Source organism: Aspergillus saccharolyticus (genome assembly GCF_003184585.1).
Source record: "Aspergillus saccharolyticus JOP 1030-1 unplaced genomic scaffold BP01scaffold_25, whole genome shotgun sequence".
Lineage (NCBI taxonomy): Eukaryota > Fungi > Ascomycota > Eurotiomycetes > Eurotiales > Aspergillaceae > Aspergillus > Aspergillus saccharolyticus.
This window is the reverse complement of record NW_020290635.1, coordinates 254,468-280,529: the sequence shown is the minus strand read 5'-3', so window position 1 is coordinate 280,529 and position 26,062 is coordinate 254,468. Positions and strand designations below refer to the sequence as shown.

The window sequence follows — 26,062 nt, the reverse complement described above, 5'->3', positions numbered from 1 at the left end:
CTGACGAGACGAATTACGATCATCCCACTTCCACCAGCTAACTCACTTAACCCTGCTTGTGTCATGTAAGGAGAGAAGAAACGAAGAAGAGATGGAGAAAATGCCCGCGATCGGCACCTTTTCTGTCGCGCATTCCCTCGGCCCCTGGTTATTTGTACTTTTGTTTTCCCCCTCTCTCTCCTCCCCTCCAGCCCCGAGAGTACGTCTCTTTCTTCGACTCTGTTCTGCCTACGACTAAGCATGGAGTCGGTGGACGTGACAATCATCGGCGCAGGTAGGTTGGCTCTGTGCAGCCGCAGACTCTGATGAGTGTGCACACACTTTGGCCCCAGTGAATACTGTACTAACAACAGTCAGGCTGGAGTGGCCTCGCCGCCCTCAAAACCTACCGTCAAGTCCACCCCAATGCGTCTATTGTCCTGCTCGAGGCAGCCGACACCGTTGGGGGCGTGTGGGCGCAAGACCGCCTCTACGAGGGCCTGAAATCCAACAACATGCGCGGCACCTACGAGTTCAGCGATTTCCCCCTGGATGACTCCTTCGGGGTACCCCACGGGGCGCATCTCCCGGGGCCCGTCATCCAGCAATACCTGGCGCGATTCGCCGCCCACTTCAACCTCACGCCTTGCATCCGTCTGGGGCGTCGCGTGCGCATCATCCAGCACGAAACAGACACCACCTGGACGCTGACCGTCGAGCACCTCGACCACCACAGCGAACTTTCCCAAACCCCAACCCCAACCCCAACCCCAACCCCAACCCCAACCACCACCAGCATCCTCCGCACGAGCAAACTCATCCTTGCCACGGGCATCACCTCGCAGCCCTATCTGCCCACCTTCCCCGGTCAGGAGACCTTCACGGCCCCGGTCTTCCACATCAAAGACCTACGCCACCACCAAACCCAGCTCTGCGCCGCCGCCACCCACCCCGACGAGGGCAACAGGATCGTCATCTTCGGCGGCACCAAATCCGCCTGGGACGCGGTCTACGCCGCCGCCACCACGAGCGCGCACCGGGTCGACTGGATCATCCGGGCCACGGGCCACGGGCCGAGCTGGATGGCCCCGCCGTACGTGACGCCGCTGCACAAGTGGCTGGAGAAGCTGGTGACCACGCGACTGCTGACCTGGTTCAGCCCGTGCATCTGGGGCGCCGCGGGGGACGGCTGCGGCCTCATCCGCCGACTGCTGCACGGCACCTGGCTGGGGCGGCAGATCGTCGATGGGTTCTGGTGGGTGCTGGGCCACGACGTGCGCACGCTCAACAACTACGCCGCCCACCCGGAGACCCGCAAGCTGATGCCCTGGATCAGTCCGTTCTGGATCGCCAGCGGGCTGAGTATTCTGAACTACCCGACGGATTTCTTCGAGCTGGTGCGCAGTGGCCGGGTGCGGGTGCATGTGGACGAGCTGGTCGGGCTGCAGGGGGCCCGGGAGGTGGTGCTGGGGAGTGGGACGGTGCTGGACGAGGTGCGCGCCGTGGTGTGCGCGACGGGGTGGAAGACGACCCCCGAGATCCAGTTTGTGCCCGCCGGGCTGGCGCGCGAGCTGGGGTGGCCCGAGGCGGAGGATTGCGTGCCGGGGGAGGTGGTGCGCCTGGCGGATCGCGAGATTCGGGCTCGGTTCCCGCGCCTGCAGCGTCCGCCGCCGATGGTGAAGGGGTATCGACCCCTGAGGGGCGATGCGCCGGCCGCCGCGGCTCATCCGCTGCGGTTGACGCGGTTTATGGTCCCCCTGGGCGCGCTGGGCAAGGAGCGCTCCGTCGCGGTGCTGGGCATGACGATGACGATCAACACGGCGATGGTGGCGCAGGCGCAGGCGCTGTGGGTGGCCGCCTGGATGGGCGAGAAGCTGACGGTGAGGAGTCGCGAGAGCTGCCCGGCCCCGGCGCGCAAGCTGCTGCTGCAGCAGGCGGCGGACGAAGGGGTGGATGCGGATGTGGTCTGGGAGACGACGCTGCACAGCCAGTTTGGTGTGCATCGGTATCCGGGGGGCTTTGGACGCAGGAATCCGGACTTTGTGTTCGATGCCCTGCCGTATGTGGACCTGTTGTTGCGGGATCTGGGGTTGGATTATCGCCGGAAGGGGGGGAGGTTGCGGTGGTGGGAGCCTTATGGGATGGAGGATTATCGGGGGTTGGTCGAGGAATGGCTGGATTAGTTGATCCTACATGATACCTAATCATTAGGCAAGTCAATTGAAAGCAAATCTACCATTACGGAGAGGTTATATGTACCCTCGACCAGACAGGGATACAATTTGTAACTCCGCACTGATCCAGCCAGCAACCCTAACTCCCACCGATCCATCAAACTCTGATCCAAGGCTGAGGCACCGATCATGATATCTAGACCCCTCGAACCACACCTCCGCACCTCCTCCCATCCACGACCACATCCCCCATCGCTTGGCCTGGGACACGAGATTCTCCCAGCCAGGACCCGTGCCGCAACACGGGATGGAATCGCTGGCCGGTTGAGCAGGCCGACCGGGGGGTAGGGGAAGGGGATGTAGCCTGCAGATCAGCCATCCATATCAAGCAGAAACAAAAGCAGCAGAGATATGAGATCCCAGAAGGGCATATATTCTCTAACCGCAGCCCTTCCGCAGCCCTATCGCGCTGAGGAAAGTGATACTCGCCGAGAGGTTCAGGTTCGGGTGGTGGGCGGCGACGGCGTCAACACCACCATTCACAGGCGGAAGTATTCACACCGGAGAGTTTTGGGGCGCTGAGTTCGGAGAGCCAGGGGGTGTCGGCGTGGTAGATTGCTATTATCGGGATAGTGAGGGGGTGGAGTATCGAGATGATCCCAGGGGGGGGTATGGAGATTATTATGGAGATTTATGGGGAGGATGAGGAAGGTGGGTTGGGGTATGCTTTTTTTTTTGTCTTGATATCTTTGGTGGTTTATTGGTTGGTATGGATTATGCTGCTGCTGCTGAGGTCGAGTCTGCTCCAGACGAAAACACAGAACTATAACTACAAACAACACACACAGCACACCGCTTATAACTACACCCTACACAGATGAAGCACGGAGAAACATACGGATCCACTTTGATCGAAAGTCACACACATGCTGGCGCTCGTGTTTCACGCCCCCCAAATCACAAGCATCAATTCCCAAAATGCTTGCAAGGATCAATCCACAAATACAAGTCTCAATCACAATCACAATCGCAATCAATCCATCCAGGCTCCCGCTACCAGACTAAAACGCTCTACTTACATACGTATACACAAAACTTGACCTCGCTGATGCCATCCCAACAGACAAACCATCCCAGTCCCGGCTCGCATGAATAGATACAGACAGAACGCTGCGGCCTTAACATATAAACATTCGCACAACGCCGTAACATGCATGTAGTCGCCTCGTCCTAAACCGGTCCGTGGGAGTCATCGCTGCGATCCTCTTCCTTCACCGTCGACGGCGCGGTGGACTCGCCCCCGCTCTTCCCGCTGCCACAACCTTTGACAAGCATATGTCGCTGGGACCGATCAGTATCGACAGGCAAACGAAAGCGGGAGCCTCCAGAAAAAAAAAAGGGAAAAAAAAAACATACCTTCAACGCATCCTTGCGCGAGAAGCTCTTGTCGCAGTGATTGCAAGGGAACGGCTTGACCGACAGATGGATCCGCTTATGCCGTTTCAGATCGTGGTTCCGATTGAAACTCTGCGGACATTGATCACATTTGAACGGTCGGTCGTTGGTCGGTCCTGGGCCTCCAGGGCCCGGAGGGGGCAGGTGTCCGCCATACAACCGCTGCATGTGGGCCTCGAACCCGCTGTTGAAGTTGTGGGGCATCACGGGCGCATTGCCCGTCAGCGACATGGGGAGGTTCGGGGTGTGCACGTTCGTCCACACCGGCCCATTCGACGCAGGAACCGAATACGAGGGCCAGGGCTGTCGCGGGTAGTTCAGGTGATGCGCAGGGTGGGGATTCGACCCGACGCGACCAGGGGGTTGCATGCTCAGCCCGGTGGGCCCGTAGGGCGAATAGCTGCCCGGCGGACTGGCCAGCTGCTGGACCGTGCTGTAGGCGGGGGCGGACGAGGACTTGAGCATGTAGGGATCATTCGAGGGGAGGGAATGCGGGGAGGGCACCGGGTTCGGGAGCCCCGGCTGTGCAGAGAGCACCGCATGCGCGAGCGGAGGGGGCTGTTGGGGCGGGACGCTGGGGGCGACTCCCGCCGCGGAGACCGGGATCGGCTGTTGTTGGAACGGAGGCAGCTGATTCACCTCGTACCCCGGCGGGATAGACTCGGCCCCGGGGGGAGACGTGATGCCGTTGCGATGGATGGGGTGGCCTCCAGGCGGCGAGAATGTCTCGCGACTGACATAAGGACTTAAGCTCGACGTCCACGAAGGGCGCGCCGCTGCCGCCGCTGCCCCTGACGCACTGCTATAGGAGTTCTGACTCGGCCAGAATGGACCCAGATCCGGTGTCGCCGGCACGGAGGAGACATTGGCGGCGGTCGTTTGGTGGGCAGTGGTGACTGGGGTGCTGTCGCCCGATTGACTCGTCGCAGGCGGGGTCAAGAGATTACTGACACTGGGATTGAGCGCCGAGGGATTCGGGAGTTGGGTGTACTTCAGCGCTCCTGGAAAACTTCGACCGGGGAGTTCCATGCTGGGGAGCGGAGGGGCGCCCGGACGACGAGCGTTCAACGGCGGGGGCGCCGACAGCGCCTCGAGAGAAGGGCCCATGCCAGGTGGGGGGATCGCAAGGGCAGCCATGTGAGCAGCGGTATCACGAGAGTAATTAGGAGCCGGGTACAGATCGACCACGTTCACCGGTGGGTTGGTCAGAGTCGAGGACAAGGGTGCTTGGGGGAAGGCGACGGGGTCGGGTCCAAGAGTCCAGTATCGACTGCCAGAGAGGCCTCCAGAGATATCCGGAGGATCCAGGGGGGGCGATGGGATCGCCAAAGCGATCTTGCGGAGTCTGATCGAAGAAGATCGCGCACGATCACTCCGTGGTGATAGCGGCCGGTCACAGTCTCTCAAGTCGATGCTTGGTGACACTTGCACTCAGTGGGAAGTCATATCCCAGAAGCAGCAAAATGAAGTAATCAAGGCAAATCCCAGCCACCCGTCTCGTGGTTGTACAACACCAGTCGCAAGAAGTGATTTGAGGTGGCGATTCAGCCTACACGCACATGTTCTGTGATGATGATGATGATGATGATGATGATGATCGAGAAATGGGGGTTTGTATAGACGAGGCAAGCGATGCGACTAGATGCGACCCTCAGGTCAACACTGACGTACCGTGGGATGACGAAAGGCTAAGTGGGAGGAGAAGATGAGGATTGTCTGCGGATGATGACCAAAGTCACACAAAGAAGGTAATGATGATGATGATAATGATGATGATGATGTTGATGTTAGGCAGTGAGGAGTGGGAGAGAGGACAGTGAGGAGGGTATGGGATGGTGGTGAGATGGATGATTAGTAGGAGTAGTAATAAGAATAGTGTGAATAGTAGGTAGTTTGTTGTAGTGGCAGAGAGTAGAAGATAAGAACAAGAAGGTGGAGATTATTGATGATTCGGTGCTGCGGGTGGCCGGTCCGGGGCTGCTTTTGATTTTATTTATTCTGGCCACGGCAAAGGAACAGCGAAGAAGTTTTTTTGGATAGACTAGCCAGAAATGAAAATGAAGGTAAAAAGCACAGACTGGCAAAAGGCAAAAAGTCAGTCGATGAATGATTGATTGATTGCTGGTCGAGGGGGAGGAGGGGGGGGGGAGGGAGATGAGCGGATGGGCAGAGACCACCGCGGGCCCAAACAACCTGGGAATGGAGACGTATCCAGACCAGTCCAAAGCCAGGTCTGGCCAGCGCGGGGGGGAAAGAAGAGGAGGAGCAGAAGGAAAGGAAAGGAAACACACAAGAGGGAGGGGAGAAAAGAGTAGGGATCTGGACATGCAGATGAAAATAAAAACTAAATAAAATATAGAAAAAAAGAAAAAAAAAAAGGATAAGGGAAAAGGTAAAAAAAAAAAGAAGGAAAAAGCGAGAAAGGAAAATAAAAGACGGACAAACAGAAGACAAGCAGACAGACAGACAGCGTCCAGGAAATATTACCAGAGCAAAAATACCCACCCAGAAGTAGCTAGACTCCAGACACCAGATAAACAACGAGAATTCTTCAGGGCGAGTAAGTCGACTTCTGCAGCAGTATCGGTCCCCTGGACCAGGAAAAGGTAAACCAAAAAGATCGAAAGAGGAAGATTTATCAACCATGGATGGAAGAGTCAACAAGTCAACTGCAATCGAGCCATCCCCTAATCTGGGGAATCTCTGCCTGCTGCCGTACCGTATTGGTGTCCCGTCACCTTGTATATACCGTATAATACAGGTAGGTATCGACGCTACCAAGTACGGTAAGCGAGTCAGTGTCTGGACAATTGAGCCATTCATTCTTCGCAATCAACTCCATCTCTTTGTACGAGAAGAATGAAAGACTTGGAGAGAAAGACATCCCCATCGTGACAGACAAGCAGACAGGCAGGCAGACAGACAGACAGGCAGACAGGCAGGCAGACAGACAGACAGACAGCAAATTAGCAACGGCAACCAGACTAAAACAGTCAGACACAACACTCAGACAGTCTTACCATCGCCCATGGATCGCATGGCTCATTCCCCACCACCCACCCTTTTTTTTTCCTCCCTAAGCGACTCCCCCAGGAGACTAAAAAACTCAACGCACTAAACAACCAGGACGACTGATCAACGGCAACGTGGTTGACAGGGCTCTGCTACCAGACCAGCCAGACAGACTCTCGGACAGACGCCCAAAAGGGTTCCCACCGTCTCGGCTCTTCCCTCCCCGTTCTTTGGTGCTTCTGTTCTGTGCCTCTTCCGCTGTGGCCACCCACTAACAAGAGAAATGATGGAGGGGTAAACCCAACCATCAGGATAGTTTCTGTATAGTGGTCATCACGATCATGGACTGACTTCGTCCCAAGCGACCAGTTCATATCGAATCGGCTAGACCTTCTTCTGCCGCATGAGCATAACAATTCCGGACCAGCGTTGAAGAATCTCAAACCCGGTTCCTCTCCCCCCCCCTCCCCTAATTCCAATCCCCTATTCTCCTGTTTCGTGGAAGAGCCCTACGTTGCTGCAAGATTGTACCTGTGTTGAGGTGGTTTCCCCTTCGAGTAACTACTCCTCGGGAAATAAAATATTTGGTAGTGGTTGTTGTAGTGCCTCCGTACTTTTTTTTTGTTGCTTTATTGCTGTGCGTTCTATTCTTACTTTCTATCTGGTGGTATTGGCACTACTGAAGCATCTTCCCTGCCGACTAAGCATGTGGAGCGCAGTTCGACGATCAGCCAGCCCGACCTCCCCCCAGCAGGGAAGTGTCCTGGTTTTGTGTTTTCCCTGTTTGGTGGAGTTTGGCTTTAAGCTTAGCAGACGGGGCACGACGATCGATCAACAGGCAGAACCGCACAGGAGATGCGGATAGTCATGACAGGAGGATTGCACGTCACTCAAGCACGATACTTCAACTGTCATGACGCCGATGGCTGTCCGTCTACATCTGGGGTAATCATCCCGGTCGTCGCAGGGACATCGAGAGCACACCCCAGTACTGTACTGTCTTCCGCGTCTGGTCACCGGAAATGCGATTAAACCCCGCGGGCGCAAATCAGATGCATCGATCGCATCATCACGATAACTAGCAGGGTGGCCTTGGCGGAGGGGACCAGACCAGACGAGACGAAAAAGGGGCAAGCAAGCGATCTGCTGCTCCTTGCGTCCAGGAATGCATGACAGATGCTGGGCCGGTGGGTGGCCATGGCTGCCGAGTCTTGCGCGGGACGGGGCGAGTTGACTGTTGTTAGTGGTTATGGACGAAGTCTCGTCAGTTCTCAAATGAGTGATTGATTATGATGATGGAAGAGATTATCGTTTCAGATGCAGAGCAGGAGACGAGGATAGGATGCTCTTACGGGGTGGTGATAACTACTAACTAGCTCGGTAACTAGTAACTAACTAACCAGTCAGATAAAGTTAGTCAGCGGCGACCGGTTGACACGCCGGAAAATAAAGACGACTTTTGACGGATGAGACCCTCCCCGATCCACCCCATCGAAGCTTCGATGGCCTCCGATCCAGTGGAAACATTAATATGGTTGAGATATTGTACGGAGTCCTTTCATGTGTCTAACTGTCTATGATATCTCGACTTCTGACAAGCAAGGACGGTGTTCACCAGAACCTGCACGGACAACAGAACAAAGAAGTCCCATTCCAGTGCTAGGCCCCGGAGCTTTGTATGAAATTCACGGTTCAAGGACCCTGGATGGAAGTTGGCCACCAGAGTCGATCCAATTCGCTCTCGCTCATTCCTCCGGGGATAATTGATTGCACCATCCAGCTCATCCTCCCGGAGGAAACGTACCCTCTTCAGTCAGGGCCAAATAACCAATACGAGCTGGCCCCTCCTCTACTAAATCTGCACGCGTCCGCTGGAGTCGGGCAGATCGAAGCGACTGGCAGGGGACAAGCAGTAAAGTTGGCTCGGATCCTAAACCATGGATGCGCGGGAGAGGGAGGGGCCAGATGCGGGTGGCGATTGGTGGATGGCCCGTGTTTTCGCATACAGCTACTGGGTAGTACTTAGTACTCCGTTATTTTACGGCTAGTCCCCATCGGGTCCAACGCCGGTCAAGCCAGTCACTGCTGCAGCCGAGACTTTTCCGCTGGGGGAATCTGGTTGGTTCGTCTAGCACCACCTCCCCTTGGAATCTACGATTTCAAGCGAGATGGGACTGTCCGGAGTACGGAGCTGTGTAGGTATTTTGTTCCGCTATACTATACAGTACCCAGTGCGGAGTACACAGTAGGTACTCCGTCGAGTACTCCGTATAAGTGAATGTTTCTCGTGTCTTCATTCTTTGCTCTTCCCCAAGCTTCTTTCGGCCCACTCCTTTTCGCAAAACGAATTCACTCATCACTCAAGGACTGTTCAACAGACTGGCTGAGAGAAACCAAGGCCAGACCCCCCCCGGTGCAGTGGATTTGAGCCACCCCCTTGGGTTGGCTGCAGACCCGCGGTTTGGCTGCATCAGAACCAGTCCCAAGCGGGAATAGTCTTTTGATTTGTGTCTCTCATGAACAAGCAATCTAGATAGTTTGGTGTGGCTGATTTTCCCCCGGAGTGTCCGCCGTAGCAGACCGGACGGAGGGCTAACTTTAATTGAGTCAACTTCGAGTCACCGACGGGAGGACGCGGTCAGTGACCAGCCTGTCGGTATTGGTGGAGGTCCACCGTGGTCAGTAAGTATTCCAGGACTCCACGAAGTGTACGGTATCTCAGACAGATGGCTCTTTTTCCAGTCTGACTGTCTGTCCGAGGCTCATCCCCCTCCACACTCCACACCCAGACTCGCATGTGTTTCCCCAGCATAGCTTACTTGGTACCGAAAACCCCCCTCCTTGCAGATGAGCATGATTTTCCTCCCCCCTGGTTGGCCCCCCGTTCCTCCCCCAGACACGGAGGCATTGGAAACATTGAATGACAGGGCCCGGAGCCCACCAATGAGCGGCTCCCGGTCGGAATTGTTTTTACGCCTATCGTAACTAAACTTCTTGTCCGACGCGCAGGAATATCAGTTCAAATTATTCGAGGGATCCGATCTCCTTTCCCCTCCTTTCTCGATTTCTCCCCTAGTCGGTGGTTCGGTGCAGATAGGGTCCCTGACTGGACCCTCGAGGATTGACAGGAACGGACGCCTTCCGACCCTGGCGGATCGTCTTGGGAGCTGGCGTTCTTCATGCTCTACAGTATCCTAGACACGAAGTCTTCCGGGTCCACGAAAAGCATCGCTTCCAGTAACGCATCTGAAGTCTCTATAGCACTACTACAGCCCTCACATTCTTGACAAGACCACCTTACCTCCCTATCAAGTAGAAGTAGCGGGGGCTAGGCTGCCTCCGAGTGAAGTGCACATGATGACAGATAAGAACCATACGAGGGAGTCAGAGTCGGGACAAGGCGATACGCACTTCCTCCTCTCCTCGCTTACTGTCCAGCACACACACAGCACCGCACCGCACAGGCCCAGCCCATCCTCGCTCGCAGGCAACCAAGCGCATGAGCTCGATGAATCCGATCCGCCCGGCAGCTCAGCATGCGGCAGAGGCGTTGCCTGTAGTGGTCCTCCGTAGTCCGTACCTCCTACGGCGACCGCGCGCGGCGAAGCAATAACCACACCACACCCCCATAACCTTAAATGCTCGCTTCATCGGAGCCGACACACGCCTCGCTGCGTCGCTCCTGGATTTAGGTCTGTATCCGGTGGGGTCTGTCGGCCGTCTTGAAGAATCGGAAAGCCTCAGCTGAGACAAGTCCACGTGGTGAAGCAGTGGGTGAAAAGTTGCGGTCTGCTCTGCCGACGGTATATATCGTCGGCTCTTGGGGCGGTACGGAGTACAGTGAGAGCCCAGTCAATCCAGTGCGCACTGGTCTGTTCTGCTGGGTGAACCGCGCTGTTCGTGTGGTGGTGGGCGTGCGAGCTCAGCCGGTAGAGCGACCGGTCACTACTAGTCTATGAACAGTAACCGGTAAGTTAGTTAAACTAGTACGGAGTAAGTAGTCATCAAAAGGTCGGAATTCTCTGCTCATGGTCTGTGTGGTGAAGGTTTAGGGTCATCCTATACACTAACGCAGGATTCTCACGCTCACTCACTCCGCGCCGAGATTCGGAGGGTTCTACCTGTTCGGTCAGAGATAACACAATACTTCTTTTTGTTCCTCCCGGTTTGACCCCCTGCTATGGCACCTTCTCTTACGGGGAGTCATCTAACTACCGTGATGGTAGTTGACTTATATACTGGGCCAGTGTCTTCATAAACCGTCGATCCTCCAATCCACTCTCTGCTCTCTCTCCCTGCCTCTCTACTGCACTCCACAAAACAACCCCCCCAGCACACAGCTAGTAGTACGCGACGAACAAACCAGAAATCCACGAAACCCCTCCGGGTCTCCTCCCGAGCCCAGCTGGCAGCCCACCCCAGAATAAGCGGCCGGCGTGTCTCACTTTTCCTTCCCACAAGCTCAGGCGGGCTCCACCGGCTTACTTCCCAACCCGCTACTGTTAACTACCTAGTGTGCGCCGCTCAGTGCTCCCTTAAGGGCTTACTGCTGAGTGCAAACTACTAACTACGGACCCTATCGCGTGGGCAGACAAAGAAAAAGATCGCATTGGGAGATGCATGCATGCACAGGAGGTGACTAGGGAGGGAGGGGTTTAGTCTCCTCCGTAGCTTGGGAGATTAGTCCTCCGAGGACTCCGTACCCTACACAACTACCTACCTACTCCGTAGTCCGTAGATTCAGCCGAGGTTGAGCGGAGGGGGGGGGAGGGTTCTTTCGCACGAGGGCGTGCATTTCCGGCTGCTTTGGTTGGGCTTCTGTGCGGGTGCACTGGGCTTGAGGTGGAGTTTGGGGGAGGAGGATGTGGTTTGAGTGGGTTATGGTAGTTGGAACAGGGAGGGGCTTTATTGTGCTGGTTGAGATGTTGTTTTTGTTGAACTATATGGATAATCTCAAGACACACTGTGGTAGTTATTGAGGAGAATAGAAGAAAAAGTAGACCGACCCCCGAGCCCCAGGGGCGCTAAGAATAGCGTCGGAACTGACTGTCCGTGTGACCAACTGCATTAATTACCAGACATACCCATACGTATTGGATGGTATTGATGCCCCTTCCCCCTCCTCCCCTTTTGTCCTCGAGTCAGTCACGAGACTTCTCTTCAGCCTACCTACTCAAGACCTCCTACTGCCCTAGTTAGTGCTCTACTGCTTTAGTGCCCTACTTTCCAGACTCAAGAAAATTCCATTAATCAAGTATGCGTATGCAGCAGCAGGAAATCACCTCAATTTTCTTTTTCACTCATGGAAAATCACACGACAAAGAATGTCGGCATTGGCATGAAGAACGACCTAGACCGGTCCAGACCCGAGTGGAGAAAACGGGGGGACAGATGGACAGATGCAGACACATCGGCTGGTCTGGGGCTGACGGGAATGGAGAGGGCGGCGTTCACCGTGGCGCGGTGTGTGTAGCTTATTCTGCACAAGCAGGAATCATGAATTATAATTAGGTAGAATTACATCAATCAAAAAAAAAAAAAAAAAAAAGAAAACTATGAGGTATAGTATATGAACATGTGAACATGAAGATTCCTATCCTTATCCTTCACATTTGGTTTGGTCCATGAAGTTGCAATCAGAAGCACTAGGTAAGTAGGTATACACCACACTTATTCACACACCTTCCAACCTACTCTCCACTCTCGCGATCCACCTCATCCTCAACATAAACATCATACTGATACCGACTCCCCGGATGATCCGCCCGTAACCCCTTCTGCCCAACCCCATACACCTTCTCGCGCATCGTCAACCCCCCCGCCGGATCTTGATCCGCATACACCCCCCTGCGCCGCAACTCCGGCACCAACAACTCGACCACATCCTCAAACGTCCCCGGCGTCGTCACATAGGCGAGATTAAACCCATCCAGATCCGCCTCGCGCACCCACCGTTCCAGCTCATCCGCCACCACAGCCGCCGTGCCCACCGCCACAGGCCCCAGCCCCCCGATCGCCGCCTTCCGCGCCACCACCCGCGGCGTCCACCGCGGCACTTCGGGGCTGGTCGTCGTGAAGGCATCCAGCATGCTCGTCACCTTGTGCGCCTCCGTGCTGTCCTCCTTCGTGATGTCGCGGTCCAGCGGGATCTTGGAGATGTCGATCCCCGTCCACCCGCTGAACAGCACCAGCCCGCCCACCACCGATGCGTAGCGCTCCGCTTCCGCGAGCTTCGCGGCGGCCTCCTCGGCGGTCCGCCCCAGGATGGGCGTGAACGTGCCGAAGAACTTCAGGGAGCGGGGGTCGCGCCCCTGCGCGGCGGCCTGCGCGCGGATCGCGGCGATCTTCGGGGCGAGGATGCTGGGGGCGTGCGCCGATACAAAGATCGCTTCCGCGTGGGTGGCGGCGAACTGCGAGCCCGCCGTCGAGGTGCCGGCTTGGAAGAGGAAGGGAGTGCGTTGCGGCGAGGGGTCGACGATGTGGCGGGTGGAGAGGTGGTAGTACTTGCCGGAGTGGTGGATGTGCCGGACTTGGGTCGGGTCGATGTAGCTGTCCGTCGAGGGATCCGGGTTCAGCGCTGTGGGCGACCAGGAGGATTCCCAGAGTCTGGTGGGAGCGGTCAGTAGAGGATAGGAGCGTGGAGTGTTGCAAGAACAAACAAGGAGGAGGTAGGTCGGCTCACTTGTAGAGCACGCGCAGGTACTCGTCGGCTTGGGCGTAGCGCTCGTCGTGCTCGATCGGATTGTCCAGCCCAATGGCTTTGAAGGCCGCTTTCTTCCACGAGGTGACGATGTTCCACCCGATGCGGCCGTTGGTCAGATGGTCGAGCGTCGAGAAGCGTTTCGCCAGGAGGAAGGGCGGCTCGAACGAGGTGGAGGCCGTGATGCCGAAGGCGAGGTTGGTGGTGACGGCGGCCATGGCGGAGATGGGCTGGTAAGAAGTTAGCTGAGTAAGTCATCCTGGGTGAACATCGTAGGGCAAGCTGCGAGGAAGCCAGTAGCCTCGTGGATATCGATATTCCCAACCGCGATCCGGCGTACAGGTACTTACAATGGTCGGATCCGTCATCGGCCACTGCGCCGCTCGCCGGATACATTCATCCAGACTGCCTTCGTAGGTATCATACCCTCCGTACGTGTCTGCCAGAAACAGGGCGTTGATCCCCCCGCGCTCCAGCAACTGGGCCAGATCCGTCCAGTACTTCAATGTGCGCTTCGTCCCGGACCGGTCCTTGGGGTTCTTCCATTGTCCGGGCGACAGATGCCCGACGGTGCACATGTCAAACGCATTGAGGAGGATTTGCTTCTTGGGTGCATCATGGGGGATCGAGGTAGACATGGTGGTGGTGGTTCCTTCTGGATGTCTGACAGCGTCGTGACGATGTAGTTCTTGCTCCTATATAGCTGTGTCTCGGTGCAATGCTTGCCCCTCACACGCCATCAATCGAGCTCATTGCGTGACTGTCGGGGTTCTCCTCTGTAGTATCTAGTATCGTGTTCAGCACGAGATTCCTGCTTACTCCGCAGAATTGATGCGCGGACGATTTCCGAGCTATGCATGTCGCGAGTAGTTGGTGTCGCGAATGGAGGGGATGATTGCGTGCTGGTCTACTCGGTCGAGAGGATCTCGTTGCTTGACTGTGAATAAATTGCGTTCTTTGATTGATGAATCATGATGTAGTCGTAGGGATGAAGAGCTGTCATCGATTAGAAAGTCTGTTCGATACATATATATTGTTTTGATAGTTGACAGGGACCCACACTACCTATCGGATAAATAATGCACAAGACGCTAACACCGGAAAAGTATACTATTATCAATTGTTTCGGAGTAGATATTTCATCAGCTATTATACTGCTGATACTCTGCCGTCAGCAGGTAAACGGTCGTGGAACCTGCACAGTGATCTGTATGCTTTCTTGGTGACCCTCGGAGCAATTGACCCCTCCATTTGGACCATGCTGGATATCCAACCTTGAAACATGTAAATTTTATACTCCTGCTCTGCAGCTGCATAGCTACTGTACTCTGTAGAGTCTGTAGCGAATAAATATGGCGGGCGAAACCGGAGGGGTGGGGAAATCGATGACGTCGGCGGGGATCCCCTCATTTCGCTTTGTCGTTCGCTCCGCTCAACTCCCCCAATGCCTCCTTCTCACAACTACTCTTGCAACCCCTTGCAACCTATCCATCAACTACTATCTAACCTCTGTGCGTTCCCACTGACAACAATACGATGTTCCCCGGACAGCTTCTAACCCAGTCTCTGCGAAGGTCCATCTCGTCGCTGACCAGCCACGCCACCACTTCCTACCGACCGCTGCGTTCATTCCACTGCTCCCCCGCCGCCATGTCTATCAACAAGGCCTGCTGCTCGTGAGTCTTCTTCGGTTTCGTGTCCGATGTACCAAGCTGACCACGCAGGATCCCCCCCGTCGTCGCCAAGGGCTACCAGCCCAAGGGTGAATACAAGACCCTCGGAGGCTTGAAGACCTGTACATCCCCCCTCCAACAATCGCTTCCTCGCCATCATCACCACTAAACACGAGTAGACGTGACCGGCCCGGAGTCAGCCTCCAAAGCCATCCTCGTCATCTACGGTAAGCGTCCCCGGACACCCCCATCCTAGAAAACCCACCACCAACCTTGGCAGACATCTTCGGCTTCTTCCCCCAAACCCTGCAAGGCGCCGACATTCTCGCCCACAGCAGCAACCAGAAATACCGCGTCTTCATCCCCGACTTCTTTGAAGGCGACCCCGCCGACATCACCTGGTTCCCCCCGCAGACGGACGAGCACAAGCAGAAGCTGGGTCACTTCTTCCAAACCAAAGCCGCGCCGCCCAACACCCTGCCCAAGATCCCGGGCGTCGTGAGCGCGGCCAACACCCTCGCCCCTGGGGGCGCGCAGTTCGAGTCCTGGTCGATTCTGGGGTACTGCTGGGGCGGCAAGATCGCGACGCTGGCGACGGGCGCGGAGAACTACCTCTTCAAGGCGGCCGTGCAGTGCCACCCGGCCATGCTGGACCCCGAGGACGCCAAGAAGGTGACCGTGCCCATGGCGGTGCTGGCGTCCAAGGATGAGAAGCCCGAGGACGTGGAGAAGTTCGGCCAGAATTTGGGGCAGCCGGGGTATGTAGAGACCTTCACGGGGCAGATCCATGGGTGGATGGCCGCGCGGTCGAACCTTGAAGATGAGGAGGTCCGGAAGGAGTATGAGCGGGGATATAAGACTGCGTTGGGATTCTTGGAGAAGTATGCTTAGCTGTGAGTTTGGGGGGTGGGATGGGGTTTTGAGTAATTATATGAAGTGGTTGAGGGATTGCTGTGTAAAAAATGATGGGAGCATGGTTGTGTCGTTATGGTCTGTGGCGTGCTGCGCAGATTGAATTCTGGTCGTTGGCAGCACATACTCATCGCAATGTATTTTCTCCAAGCACAGATTATACCTCCTACCTACCTACCTAGTACTCAACTGTACTACTACCCCAAAGAGGTTATCCTCAAAAGCAGCCATTGAAGCGGTCACATTCTGCCACCCGCTCCGCTCAGCGCAGCTTCGAACCCATCTCACCGCCTCGCGCATCTCATCTCAGCTCAAGCAGCCCGAGCTAGTGCCGTGACAGCTCCTCCAGTCCTTCATTCCACCTCTCCAACACCAACACAACCCCATCACCCAGACTGAACACAACAACAAATCAAATTAAACAAGCACGAACACCCTCACAGCATAAGGATTGTTCACAACCATCAAACCTACCGGTGCGCGCACCACCTACGAAACAAATGCCCGACTCCCCACCACCAGCACAACGCCCTCGCTCCCGCTCTCGCTCCCCACCCCGCCACCCCAAGAAATCCTCCGCCGGCGGCTTCCGATGGAAGGAGAAACGGGGCGGTCGCGGCGACGCTGAAGGCGAGGACGCCCGGCGGTTAGACCGGGGGTATCGGGCGCGGTCGCCGCGGAGGGAGTATGATCGTGACCGCGACCGCGAGCGCGACCGGGAGCGCGAGAGGGGTATGGGCTACGGTCCGCGGGATCGATATGATGCGCGGGATAGGGATGGGAGGGATCCTCGGGGGTATGGAAGGGATCGCGACCGGGGGTCTTACCGGGATCGAGAGAGCAGAGACTACAACCGCGATCGAGAGGGCAGAGACAGCCACAGAGACAGCTACAGAGACAGCCACAGAGACCGAGACCAACCCACCACCGACCCCCCCAAGAAGAAAGAAAAGAAGAAAAAGTCCGCCCCCGTCAGCAACGAGCCGATGATCCTGGTGCACGTCAACGACCGGCTGGGCACCAAGGCGACGGTGCCGTGTCTGGGGTCGGACACGGTGGGCGATCTGAAGGTGCTGGTGGCGGCGCAGATCGGGCGCGCGCCGCGCGAGATCCTACTGAAGCGACAGGGCGAGCGGCCGTTCAAGGATTTCATCACGCTGGGGGATTATGGGATCACGAATGGGGTGCAGTTGGATTTGGAGATTGGGACGGGGGATTGATTTGGTGGCATGTATGTTTATCCATGATGGGTTCATGGTTGGTAGGTAGGTAGGTAGGTAGGTAGGTAGGTAGCATAGGCATCAAGTCAGTGTTAGTCGAATTTGATGCGCTGGGGATTGTATCTCTTGCATTGCAACATCCTCCTCGTCCTTCTGCTTCTGCCACTCGCCCAACCATCCCCCGACAAAGGCAATCACCTCGCCCTGCGCCTCTCGCACTCCCTTGGGAGGCACCACCTTCTTCCCCTCCCAGAACTCCTCCACTCCAAACACCCCGTTCTGATCCCAGTGATGCACCGCCCCTTCCATGCCATCGTACACCTCCGTCGCCGGCACCTCCACCAGGATCCTCGGCTCCTCCGCCGTGGAGTTCCGGACTGGCAGACCCGTTGCGAACGGGCTCGCCTCCCGCCACGGGTCCGCCCGCCCGCCAATCTGCGCCACGCGAGGATACGAGAACCCGAACCCGCCATATTGATTGATCCTGTCGGTGTCGGGGGGAGTGTCGATCCCGTAGGTGGCGTTGCACATCTCGATCCAGAAGTTGGGGGTGAGTCGCCGCGACACCAGCGGTTTGATGTGTGGGGGGACGGTCGAGCCGGGGGTGAAGTAGCCCCATTCCGTGCAGACTTGGTAGTTCCAGCTGGTTGAGGCTGTTCGGGGGAGGAGTTTATCCTCAGCCTCATGATTATTGTCATCATCATCATCATCATCATGAGGAGAGACAGAGGCAGAAGCAGCGTCGGCAGAAGCAGAAGCAGAAGCAGACTCAAACACCCCCAACCTCCTCACCACCCCCACCCAATTCACCACCTCCCTCACCAACGCCTCTTCCTCTTGCTCATCATTATCATCAGCAGCAGCAGCAGCAGCAGCAGTCCCAACCCCACGCACCAACTCCCGGACAACAGTCCCAATATCCTCCTCCAGCGCCTCGTCCAGCACCTTCTCCGCCGTCAGATTCCCGCAGTACCACCGAAACCCCAAGTCCCCGACCCGGGGATCCCAATTCCGTTCCTGGAAGAGCCCCAGCGGCTCGGACAGTCCCGCCACGAAGGTCTCGTCGTCGAGGGCGTTGGCGTTTCCCCATTTGGGGAGGAAGAGTTGTTTGAGTCGCTCACTCGCCGACTGATTGCTCGCGCTACCGCTCGCTGCTGCTGCTGCTGCTGCGTGGAGCTGCACATCCCCGGTGGGGTGTTGGGGGTGCCCGCGCAGCACCCGATCCACAAACGCCACCAAGGCCTGCTGCACCGCGACACACGCCCCCGGGGCGTGCAGACGGATCGGCTCGTAATACTGCCAGTAATCCGTCACCGCCGCAGTCACCCCGGAGCTGGCGATGGCGGCCCAGTAGCGCGTGGGGTAGGACTTGCGCAGGAAGGCGACGAAGGCGCCGGCGTAGGAGCCGCCGTAGGCGATCCAGGGGGTTCGCTGGGGGGAGAGATCCGCGGGAGTCTCGGCGGTGAGGTTGCAGGACACCAACGAGGATAAGATCGGGGGCAGCTGGGTGGCGAGGTAGGCGTAGTCGGCCAGGGCTTGTTCGGTGGTGAGGTATTTCAAGCTCGACAGGGGGATTTGTGGTGGTGGTGGTGGTTGTTGATGATTCGACTGGAGGACTGTTTTCCTTCTTCCAGCTTCCTCCTGCGGGATGTCCTCGGGATAACTCGTCCCGTAATATCGGTGCTCCACGATTAACCCTACCCCGTGGTAGATCCTGGCCAGCTCGTGCACGATCCCCTGCGAGAGGAAGGGGAGGCGGTTGAGCGCCGAGGTTTCGCCGCCGGCGATCACGAAGACCGGGCCCCCCGGCTGGTAGTACGTGGCGTCGACGATGTAGCGCAGGGGGAAGGTCTGGTTCGTCGCCGGGTAGCGCGGGGAATCGGGGAAGTGGTTGAGCGGGGTGGTGAGGTTGTAGATGGGGAATTGCTGTTCGGCGAGACTGGGGGTGTATTCTTGATCCACATGGTGGTTCAAGTGGCGGAGGGTGCTTAGGGTTAGGGCGGTGGTGGTGGTGGTGGCGTAGAGGAGGAGCAGCAGCAAGGAATACATGGTGGTTGTGTTGGAGAGGAGTTACTGGTGAAGTGGTCGGAGGAGAAAGTGATCGAAAGAGACGTGCGGGGTTGGTTGATATGTTTATATACTACTAACTTAGCTGAGGAAGTGGAGGCTGTGAATCTCCCCTCCTTGCTTAGTCCGATTTCCCCCGAGTGGAGACCCCCTGGAATGTTACACTGGTGAGTCTGTGAATAGCTTCACGGATTCTACTTCATGATCAAGGTTACAAGTCCACCCGCGGCCCAGTAAAGTTCTTCCGCCCATCCACCACCCACTGCACCAACGAGATAATCAGAATGATCCCAAATGCCACAACACAGTAATCTATCTCCCCGTTAGCGGTCGTTCACCCTCCGACACCTCAGAACTCTTACTCATATTGCTGCCCGTGACCGGCAGGTCCGGAGGAAACACAAACAGCACCGTCGTCAGTGCGATATACGACAGCGAGATCTACCCCCGTTAGTATCCCCACCACCCCCCCCCACTGAGAAACCCACTCACCATATCAATCACCCAGCCCACCCCGTTAGGGATCTTCCATCGCCGATCCGGCAGGGTGCGTCGTCCCCGCAGGCAATTCACCGCGATCGGCATCGCATACGATAGATCGAGAAGGACGACCGAGGCCGAGACAATCGCGTTAAAAGCCCTACGTACGACAGTCAGCCTTGCCCTTGCTTCCCCCCCAACCCGCCGTCGAGACTTACGAGGTGGATCCCAGGTAGATGAAGCCGAAGACAATCACCACCCCGGTCGTCAGAATCAGCGCGTTTAGCGGGAGGCCGAGGCGCGGATGCACGCGCGCGAAGAACTTGGATGCGGGCAGGCCGCCGTCTCTGTCGAGCTCGTCAGCAGGCGGCGCAGAGCAGGGTTGGTAGCGTTTCGTTTCCGCTGAGCTGGTCACCTACCGTGCGAAGGCAAAGATCATCCGACTGCTGGTGGTCATGACGCTCAACGTCGCGAACAACAGGCAGACCAGTGGGAGCCTGGCCGGTTAGCAATCGGTTCGGTTCGGTGCAAGGGGATGGAGATGAGCTGGAACGGTCCATACATGAGAAGGCAGATCGCCCCGGCGCGGTTGTTGGTCGCGTGGATGAAGATCTGCAGGAGAGGCCCTGCGCTGGAGTTCACCACCTCGTCCATATCGCCCGCCACGAACAGCAGCACAATCAGGAAGATGGCCCCCGTGACGGTGCCGATGCCCACGCAGACGACCATGATCTTGGGGCCTTTGATGGAGGGTTGCGGGATTTCTGGCCGGTCAGTGGCGCCGTGGTGCAGCCCCGAAAAAGATGAACTGACCTTCGATCATGTGGCAGACCGCGTCCTAGAGCGGTTTTGTTAGTGAGTGTTGCTCGACTCGCAAATGCCACACAAAACGTACAAACGCAGTCACCCCCAGTCCGCCTTGCAGCAACTGGTCTCGTGGTTAGCCCCAAGCCCTAACCATCGAGCGCGACACTCACCCCCAGAAGCCAAGCCACTCCGTCCGGCCCTGCGCAGGTCAGTCGAGATGAGATGCACCAAGAAGAGGGGGTTTCAACGTACAGCCCGTCTGATTGATGAAATTGGTAAACACGAAGCTACCCCCGCCTCAGTCAGCTGGTCCATCAAACCCCAAGGGCAAGGTGCAACCTACGAGGCAGAGTTGTAATCCGGCGAGGCGCACGCCAACACGGTAATCGACACCACCACAAACCCGCCAATCGACCAGGTGACTTGTCCCCGTCAGTCAAGCTTGCTATGCAAGTATCTTTTAAACCTCCTCGAGGAAAACCTACAAGCACCCCGATAGATGATGGGAAGCACCGAGTTCATGAACCCGTTCACCACGAACGCCAGAACCGTGTAGGCGATGTACATGAGGAAGTACTGCCACCGTTGCCACGCAAAGTCCTGGGAGAATCGGGTCAGCTGGTGCTCCTCCTACCGGGAACCCCAGGGGGAACCTACAGGGTAGACCGAGGAAACAATCCCCGCGATCAACTGACACGACAGCAAGGCGTTGGTCGCCACCAGCGCAACCTAAGCCCGTCCCGTTAGCCATGAGCTCTTTCCACACACACTCGCAATCCATCCCACCGGAGAGAGGAAAGGGACTCTCACCCAACCAGCCACATTAACCCATCCCGTCACCCACGACAGGATGGGCACCCATTTCGGCCATGAGACTAGTTTGGCGTTGATTAGATCGAGAGGCGAGAAACCAGCGGGAGACGATACGTACTAGCTATTCTCCCCATCCGTGGCAGTCAGTATAACCCCCGTTTCAACCAATCTTTCTCAACGGAAAAGAGGGCAAGAAGAAACCCACCAGCAACCCAATGATACTGGCCCCCGGCCGTCGGATACGCCGACAGAAACTCTGCCAGCGAGACCGCAATGCACAAGTTACACACTCCGGCGGTGACCAGCCCTAGTCATGAATCAGAAGCACAATCTTCCCAGAAACACAAAGGAGATACCTACCCCAGACAACACTCACGCTCCCCCCGGATGGTAAACTGAGCGATAAACTCGCCGATAGCGCCGTCCACGACTAGGAATGACAAGTCAGCGGGTCCGTGTGAGTGATGTGCTGCTGCGGCCAAAACATACATTCAGCACCGCAAACGCCAGACCAAGCATCGACCTATGTTCCTCATCCGAACATCAGCATCTCCCTCCAAACTCGGGTCGAGCAAAACGTACAGGGTTGAAAAGTTCCGATGGAGCTCCGCCTTGTGTCCCATCTGGGCGAGTTGGACGTCATCATCCTCGTTCTCGAGGGGGGCTTTTTTCTCCTCGGCCATTGCTGTCGACATGACACTACCACGAGACACGCAGGAAGACAGGGAAAAGCGAAAGAGACAATCAAGTTTGAAAACAAAAAAAATAAATAAATAAAATGGCACAGCACAATAAAATGCAAGGGCGGAGCGACCAGCAAGCCTTAAATCGCCGAAAGCCCCAAAAGTGAGGGGGCACGGGATAAGTTAACCAACTTAACTCCTACTAAGTTAACTGGTAATCAGTAGATGAGATAATGGTGGATGCATGCGGTATGTCCAGCCTGGAGAGTTGCGGGGAAAGCTTGACTTGTCGACAGACTTTCGGCCCGCGATATGAGGCGAATATCTGGCTGATTACACTAGAATTTCACTCCCAACGAACAGACTTCTTGCATTGGCGCCGCATTTTTATTTGTTTTTAAGACCAGCCTGATGATAAGGACCGGGCGGAGGTGGGGGGAGGCAATATACGCTGTAGTTGTCAGGACGAAGTTCAGACCGAGTGGGCAAAATGGCCGGACGAAGGGCTTATCGAACCAATCAGATGCCTCTATCTGGGTGTTCCCCGCCTGGACATGCCCGATTGGGGGGTTTTTTAAAGGAATTCACATTGAGATTGTATCTGCTGGTTATTCGGCGATTGATAAGAGAGAGTCATATGGTCAGTCGCCGAGGAGCTGAGCTTGGGCGAAATACTATGTAAGTTAAGTTATAAGAATTGGCACCAAATCACCCGTGGTGGTGATCCGGCAGCCCTAAGTCCGGATTCTTGTTCCAGATGTCGCTCCGCAATGCCACGGCGATAAGATCCCATCCACCGAGGTAAACTGAAGTATTGTAGCTTGAGTAACACTTCATCTTCCTACTCTGTTGAATATACATGGGAACACCAGTCCCGACAGGAAGCAAGCCAATGTCCCTCCCTACTATGGTACTACATAAGAACCACCAGCTGCTCATTCGTAAGAATAATTTGACTCGATAGCACCATCCAATCACCACATCCAAACTACCACCTCCCATTATAGTACTCCCTACGCGTTCCACCATAGCTCCCCCCTTCAAGGAGTCACGTCACGCCTCAGTCTCCTTGGTCATCTGCGTCACCTCCCCCCCAGCCACCAGCACCTCATCCCGCTTCAACGAGGCCTTGACCGGGTTCTTGGCCTGGAAGATGACCGTCAACTCCTCCAGGGTGCGCTTGCTGGTCTCCACGAAAAGGAAGTAGATGACAATCACCTCGAGGGTATCCCAGAAGATGAAGAGGAAGTAGTACTTCCATCCGGCGCGGGTGAACGCGATCCCGGTGACGAAGGTGTTGTAGAAGGAGGCGATATTCACGAAGAACTGGCCCCGTCGTTAGGATCCCACTGGACACACACACATATCAAGAGTGAGGACCGTCACTTACATTGTTCATCCCCATCCCCTTCGCCCGCGACTCATACCGCAGACACTCGACCGGATACATCGCCTGGTTGGGCGTCCAGCCGGCGGAGATCACAAACCCGAAGATGAAGATCATCGCGATCTGGGCGCGCGCCGTGATGCCGCTCTTGGCGGTCGGGGTGCCGTCGGGCCCGTCGACGACGTTGGTCGCGTTCAGCGCGGTGACGATCACAAACAGCACCACGACGAGCGAGGTCGAGGTGAGCAGCTGCACGCGACGGCCGATGCGGTCCGTCAGCAGCGCCCCGGAGACGGCCCCGATCAGCGAGACCACGTTCTGCAGCCCCTGCAGCAGGAGCTGCGTGCTGTTGCTGGTGACGCCGGCGCCGCGCAGCATCTGCGGGTAGTAGTAACTGACGGGTCCGTTGCCGGACCATTGGCCGAAGAGAGCTGCCGGGAGGTCAGTTTGATGGCGTTGGAAGAATGTGTGACATACAGGAGCAGCCTTACCCATGAAGATCACCAGCATCGACCGGTACCGCGTCTCGCGGGTGTTGAACAGCTCCCGGTAATCCCACCAGCGCTTATCCGAACCCGTCTTGGAGATATCCTCCAGCATCTCGCGGTATTCCAACTGCACGATAGGGGCGTTGCGGTCCCCCTCGCCGTGGTACTCCGCGAGAACATTCAGGGCTTCTTCGTGGCGGTCGTGAGACATGAGCCAACGGGGGGACTGCATGATTAGCCATCACTCGTTTCCGTGACCAGCAGGGGGAAGCGTACCTCAGGAAGGAAGTAGACAAACATCAAGACCAGCCCGGAGAACACCATCTGCAGCCAGATGGGGATGCGCCAGCTCATGTCGCTCTGGATGCGACTCGTCCGCCAGGGGATGAAGGTTCCCGGGATACCGCCGCCAAACCAGAGCACATTGTACAGACCCGTCAGGGCACCACGGTAGGCCGGATGAGCGATTTCAGAGACATACGCCGGTCCCGCAGTGGCCGAGGTGGCCACTCCGAATCCCAGCAGGAACCGACCCCCCATGAACCCGCCCAGGTTGTGGCACGAGGCTTGCACGCAGGTTCCAATGATGATGAAGATGGCGCCGATCGCCATGCCGACTTTGCGTCCTAGACCACACCGAGAACAAAATCAGGACCCAATCCCAAGACTATATAATGGAAACCGAAAGCGAGACTGTACCCCTGAAATCGGTAAAGGGACCCGCCGTGAACGATCCCACAATGTTGCCGATGGTGTAGATGGCGTATACGATCCCCGTCGAGGGGGTACCGGCGTCCGGGTCGAATCCAAAGTACTCGCGGTACTGCGGGTAGCTGTTAATCGAACCCATCAAGGAGCCATCGTATCCGTTGATGCAAGAGTTGAGCATGGCGACGGCGATGCAACCGTACAGCTGTCCGGTTGGTTAGCCAGCGTGAGGCGGGGAAAGGCACGACTCCGCTCACCTTGAACATGCTCTTGGTCCATAGACTGGGCTTCTGCTGGGTGGTGGCCGCAGCCAGCGCCGCATTGTGGACCCCCTTGACCTGCACATCGGACGAATCCAGGTGGGAGATCTCCGCCGTATGTTTCTCCGACATGGTGAGAAAGGAGCTTTGCGAGAACAGAGCCTTCGAATGGATGTGTTCAAGCTGACCTGAGGAAGGAAAAAAAAAGAAATCAAACTTACACGAGGGAAACCATGGGCCTCATATACCAGCAGCCAAAGGGGGGGGGGGGCAAGAGGCGGGCGAGGGGGGTGGCATGGTAAGACTGGGTATAGCTGCATATCCGACTATAGTCTCTCGCCTGTCATCAGATGCCGCGGAACCTGTGAAGGAGAACGAGATGTGATAGGATGGGAGTGGGCAGTGAATAGGCTGAGTGGCGGGCTAATTGCAGCAAGGATGAGACCCCGTATCCAAAGGGGATTAGATGAATCCGGGGAAGCTGGGGATGCCCCGAAGGCGACCTCCCGCAGGGTCTGGGGACAGTTCTGGGCCGGACTGCCGCAGCTGTCGCAGGGAATACGATCTGAGTCCGGGTGGCTTTTTTTGCCCTCGTTGGATGCGTTGGGTGAGAAGGTTGGGGAGGAATTTAGATTGGTGGTGTGTGCCTGTGCGTGCTGCTTGCTGGTGGGTTGGTGAACACACGGAATACGGGCCGAACAGCCGGATGAAGCCCCATGGGGGATTCAACACATGGTCAGTCAGACTGTCTATTCGGTAGGTTCTCGGCCCTCGACTCCGTACATGTGAACAGTGGAAGAAGGGTCGTTAGCGAGTGGTTGGGTCGAACTATAGCTGGCTGAGGTATATCCCCGATCATGTTGGCTGCCCACATGGCGAGGGATGGTGGATCGAGCCCTAAATTAGACCTCGTTGATCCCATCGACGGACTGACCTCCACTCGCACAGACTCCTTTCCAAGTCACTCGATCCGCAAACCGAGCAGACCGGAACCCTCCAGCGTCTGAGACTACTGCAGGAGGTTATTCTCCGTATCGCCATCGCTTGTGCATCGATCGAGCTGCCGTACTGCCCTGCTTCCACGTGTCCATCCAACCTGACCCTTCGGAGATGTCCTGCTTTCGCCATGCGTCTCGCTTGACTGATCCGGTTTGTATTCTATCATAGGTATCATAATTTACACAAAAAAACATACATCGTACATCAACGCCACCCACCCAGTACAGAGGGACTTTGCCTCCCAG

At 56.6% G+C, this 26,062-nt stretch overlaps 8 protein-coding genes across 8 annotated transcripts; 4 read left to right on the top strand and 4 right to left on the bottom strand.

The window, feature by feature from the left end:
• Positions 1–147: 147 nt before the first annotated feature.
• On the top strand, positions 148–2,162 carry BP01DRAFT_344374 (flavin-binding monooxygenase-like protein; the record flags this gene model as incomplete). Its single annotated transcript, XM_025573562.1, has 2 exons — positions 148–274; positions 358–2,162. The coding sequence occupies exons 1-2, from the start codon at positions 241–243 to the stop codon at positions 2,160–2,162; spliced, it is 1,839 nt and encodes a 612-aa protein (XP_025429659.1). The 5' UTR covers positions 148–240.
• Positions 2,163–3,383: 1,221 nt separating this feature from the next.
• BP01DRAFT_384333 (bacterial luciferase-like protein) lies at positions 3,384–13,958 on the bottom strand (the record flags this gene model as incomplete). Its single annotated transcript, XM_025577498.1, has 5 exons — positions 3,384–3,494; positions 3,570–4,953; positions 12,315–13,226; positions 13,303–13,550; positions 13,671–13,958. The coding sequence occupies 5 exons, from the start codon at positions 13,956–13,958 to the stop codon at positions 3,384–3,386; spliced, it is 2,943 nt and encodes a 980-aa protein (XP_025429658.1).
• A 1,012-nt stretch (positions 13,959–14,970) lies between these two features.
• On the top strand, positions 14,971–15,884 carry BP01DRAFT_384332 (dienelactone hydrolase family protein; the record flags this gene model as incomplete). Its single annotated transcript, XM_025577497.1, has 4 exons — positions 14,971–14,996; positions 15,045–15,115; positions 15,173–15,220; positions 15,274–15,884. 4 exons carry the CDS (start codon positions 14,971–14,973, stop codon positions 15,882–15,884), a joined length of 756 nt encoding a protein of 251 aa, XP_025429657.1.
• Positions 15,885–16,891: 1,007 nt separating this feature from the next.
• BP01DRAFT_300445 (ubiquitin-like protein HUB1) lies at positions 16,892–17,125 on the top strand (the record flags this gene model as incomplete). The annotated part of the gene is made up of 1 exon (XM_025571990.1): positions 16,892–17,125. The coding sequence occupies one exon, from the start codon at positions 16,892–16,894 to the stop codon at positions 17,123–17,125; it is 234 nt and encodes a 77-aa protein (XP_025429656.1).
• An 81-nt stretch (positions 17,126–17,206) lies between these two features.
• BP01DRAFT_344361 (putative extracelular serine carboxypeptidase) lies at positions 17,207–19,209 on the bottom strand (the record flags this gene model as incomplete). The annotated part of the gene is made up of 4 exons (XM_025573561.1): positions 18,735–19,209; positions 18,308–18,686; positions 17,852–18,253; positions 17,207–17,806 (listed from the first exon to the last, which is right to left on the bottom strand). Exons 1-4 carry the CDS (start codon positions 19,172–19,174, stop codon positions 17,207–17,209), a joined length of 1,821 nt encoding a protein of 606 aa, XP_025429655.1. The 5' UTR covers positions 19,175–19,209.
• A 117-nt stretch (positions 19,210–19,326) lies between these two features.
• Positions 19,327–22,338, bottom strand: BP01DRAFT_358395 (amino acid permease). Its single transcript, XM_025575421.1, has 18 exons — positions 21,875–22,338; positions 21,782–21,815; positions 21,653–21,722; positions 21,498–21,599; positions 21,290–21,354; positions 21,137–21,208; positions 20,965–21,079; positions 20,823–20,901; positions 20,732–20,766; positions 20,650–20,678; positions 20,568–20,600; positions 20,486–20,510; positions 20,235–20,436; positions 20,092–20,169; positions 19,891–20,019; positions 19,685–19,832; positions 19,555–19,633; positions 19,327–19,504 (listed from the first exon to the last, which is right to left on the bottom strand). Exons 1-18 carry the CDS (start codon positions 21,973–21,975, stop codon positions 19,404–19,406), a joined length of 1,497 nt encoding a protein of 498 aa, XP_025429654.1. The 5' UTR covers positions 21,976–22,338; the 3' UTR covers positions 19,327–19,403.
• A 445-nt stretch (positions 22,339–22,783) lies between these two features.
• On the bottom strand, positions 22,784–25,069 carry BP01DRAFT_358394 (putative MFS lactose permease). The gene is made up of 6 exons (XM_025575420.1): positions 24,816–25,069; positions 24,550–24,763; positions 24,127–24,476; positions 23,854–24,076; positions 23,366–23,793; positions 22,784–23,301 (listed from the first exon to the last, which is right to left on the bottom strand). Exons 1-6 carry the CDS (start codon positions 24,948–24,950, stop codon positions 23,029–23,031), a joined length of 1,623 nt encoding a protein of 540 aa, XP_025429653.1. The 5' UTR covers positions 24,951–25,069; the 3' UTR covers positions 22,784–23,028.
• On the top strand, positions 25,053–26,040 carry BP01DRAFT_96606 (uncharacterized protein). Its single transcript, XM_025580269.1, has 2 exons — positions 25,053–25,574; positions 25,767–26,040. Exons 1-2 carry the CDS (start codon positions 25,285–25,287, stop codon positions 25,957–25,959), a joined length of 483 nt encoding a protein of 160 aa, XP_025429652.1. The 5' UTR covers positions 25,053–25,284; the 3' UTR covers positions 25,960–26,040.
• The last annotated feature ends 22 nt before the right edge of the window (positions 26,041–26,062 follow it).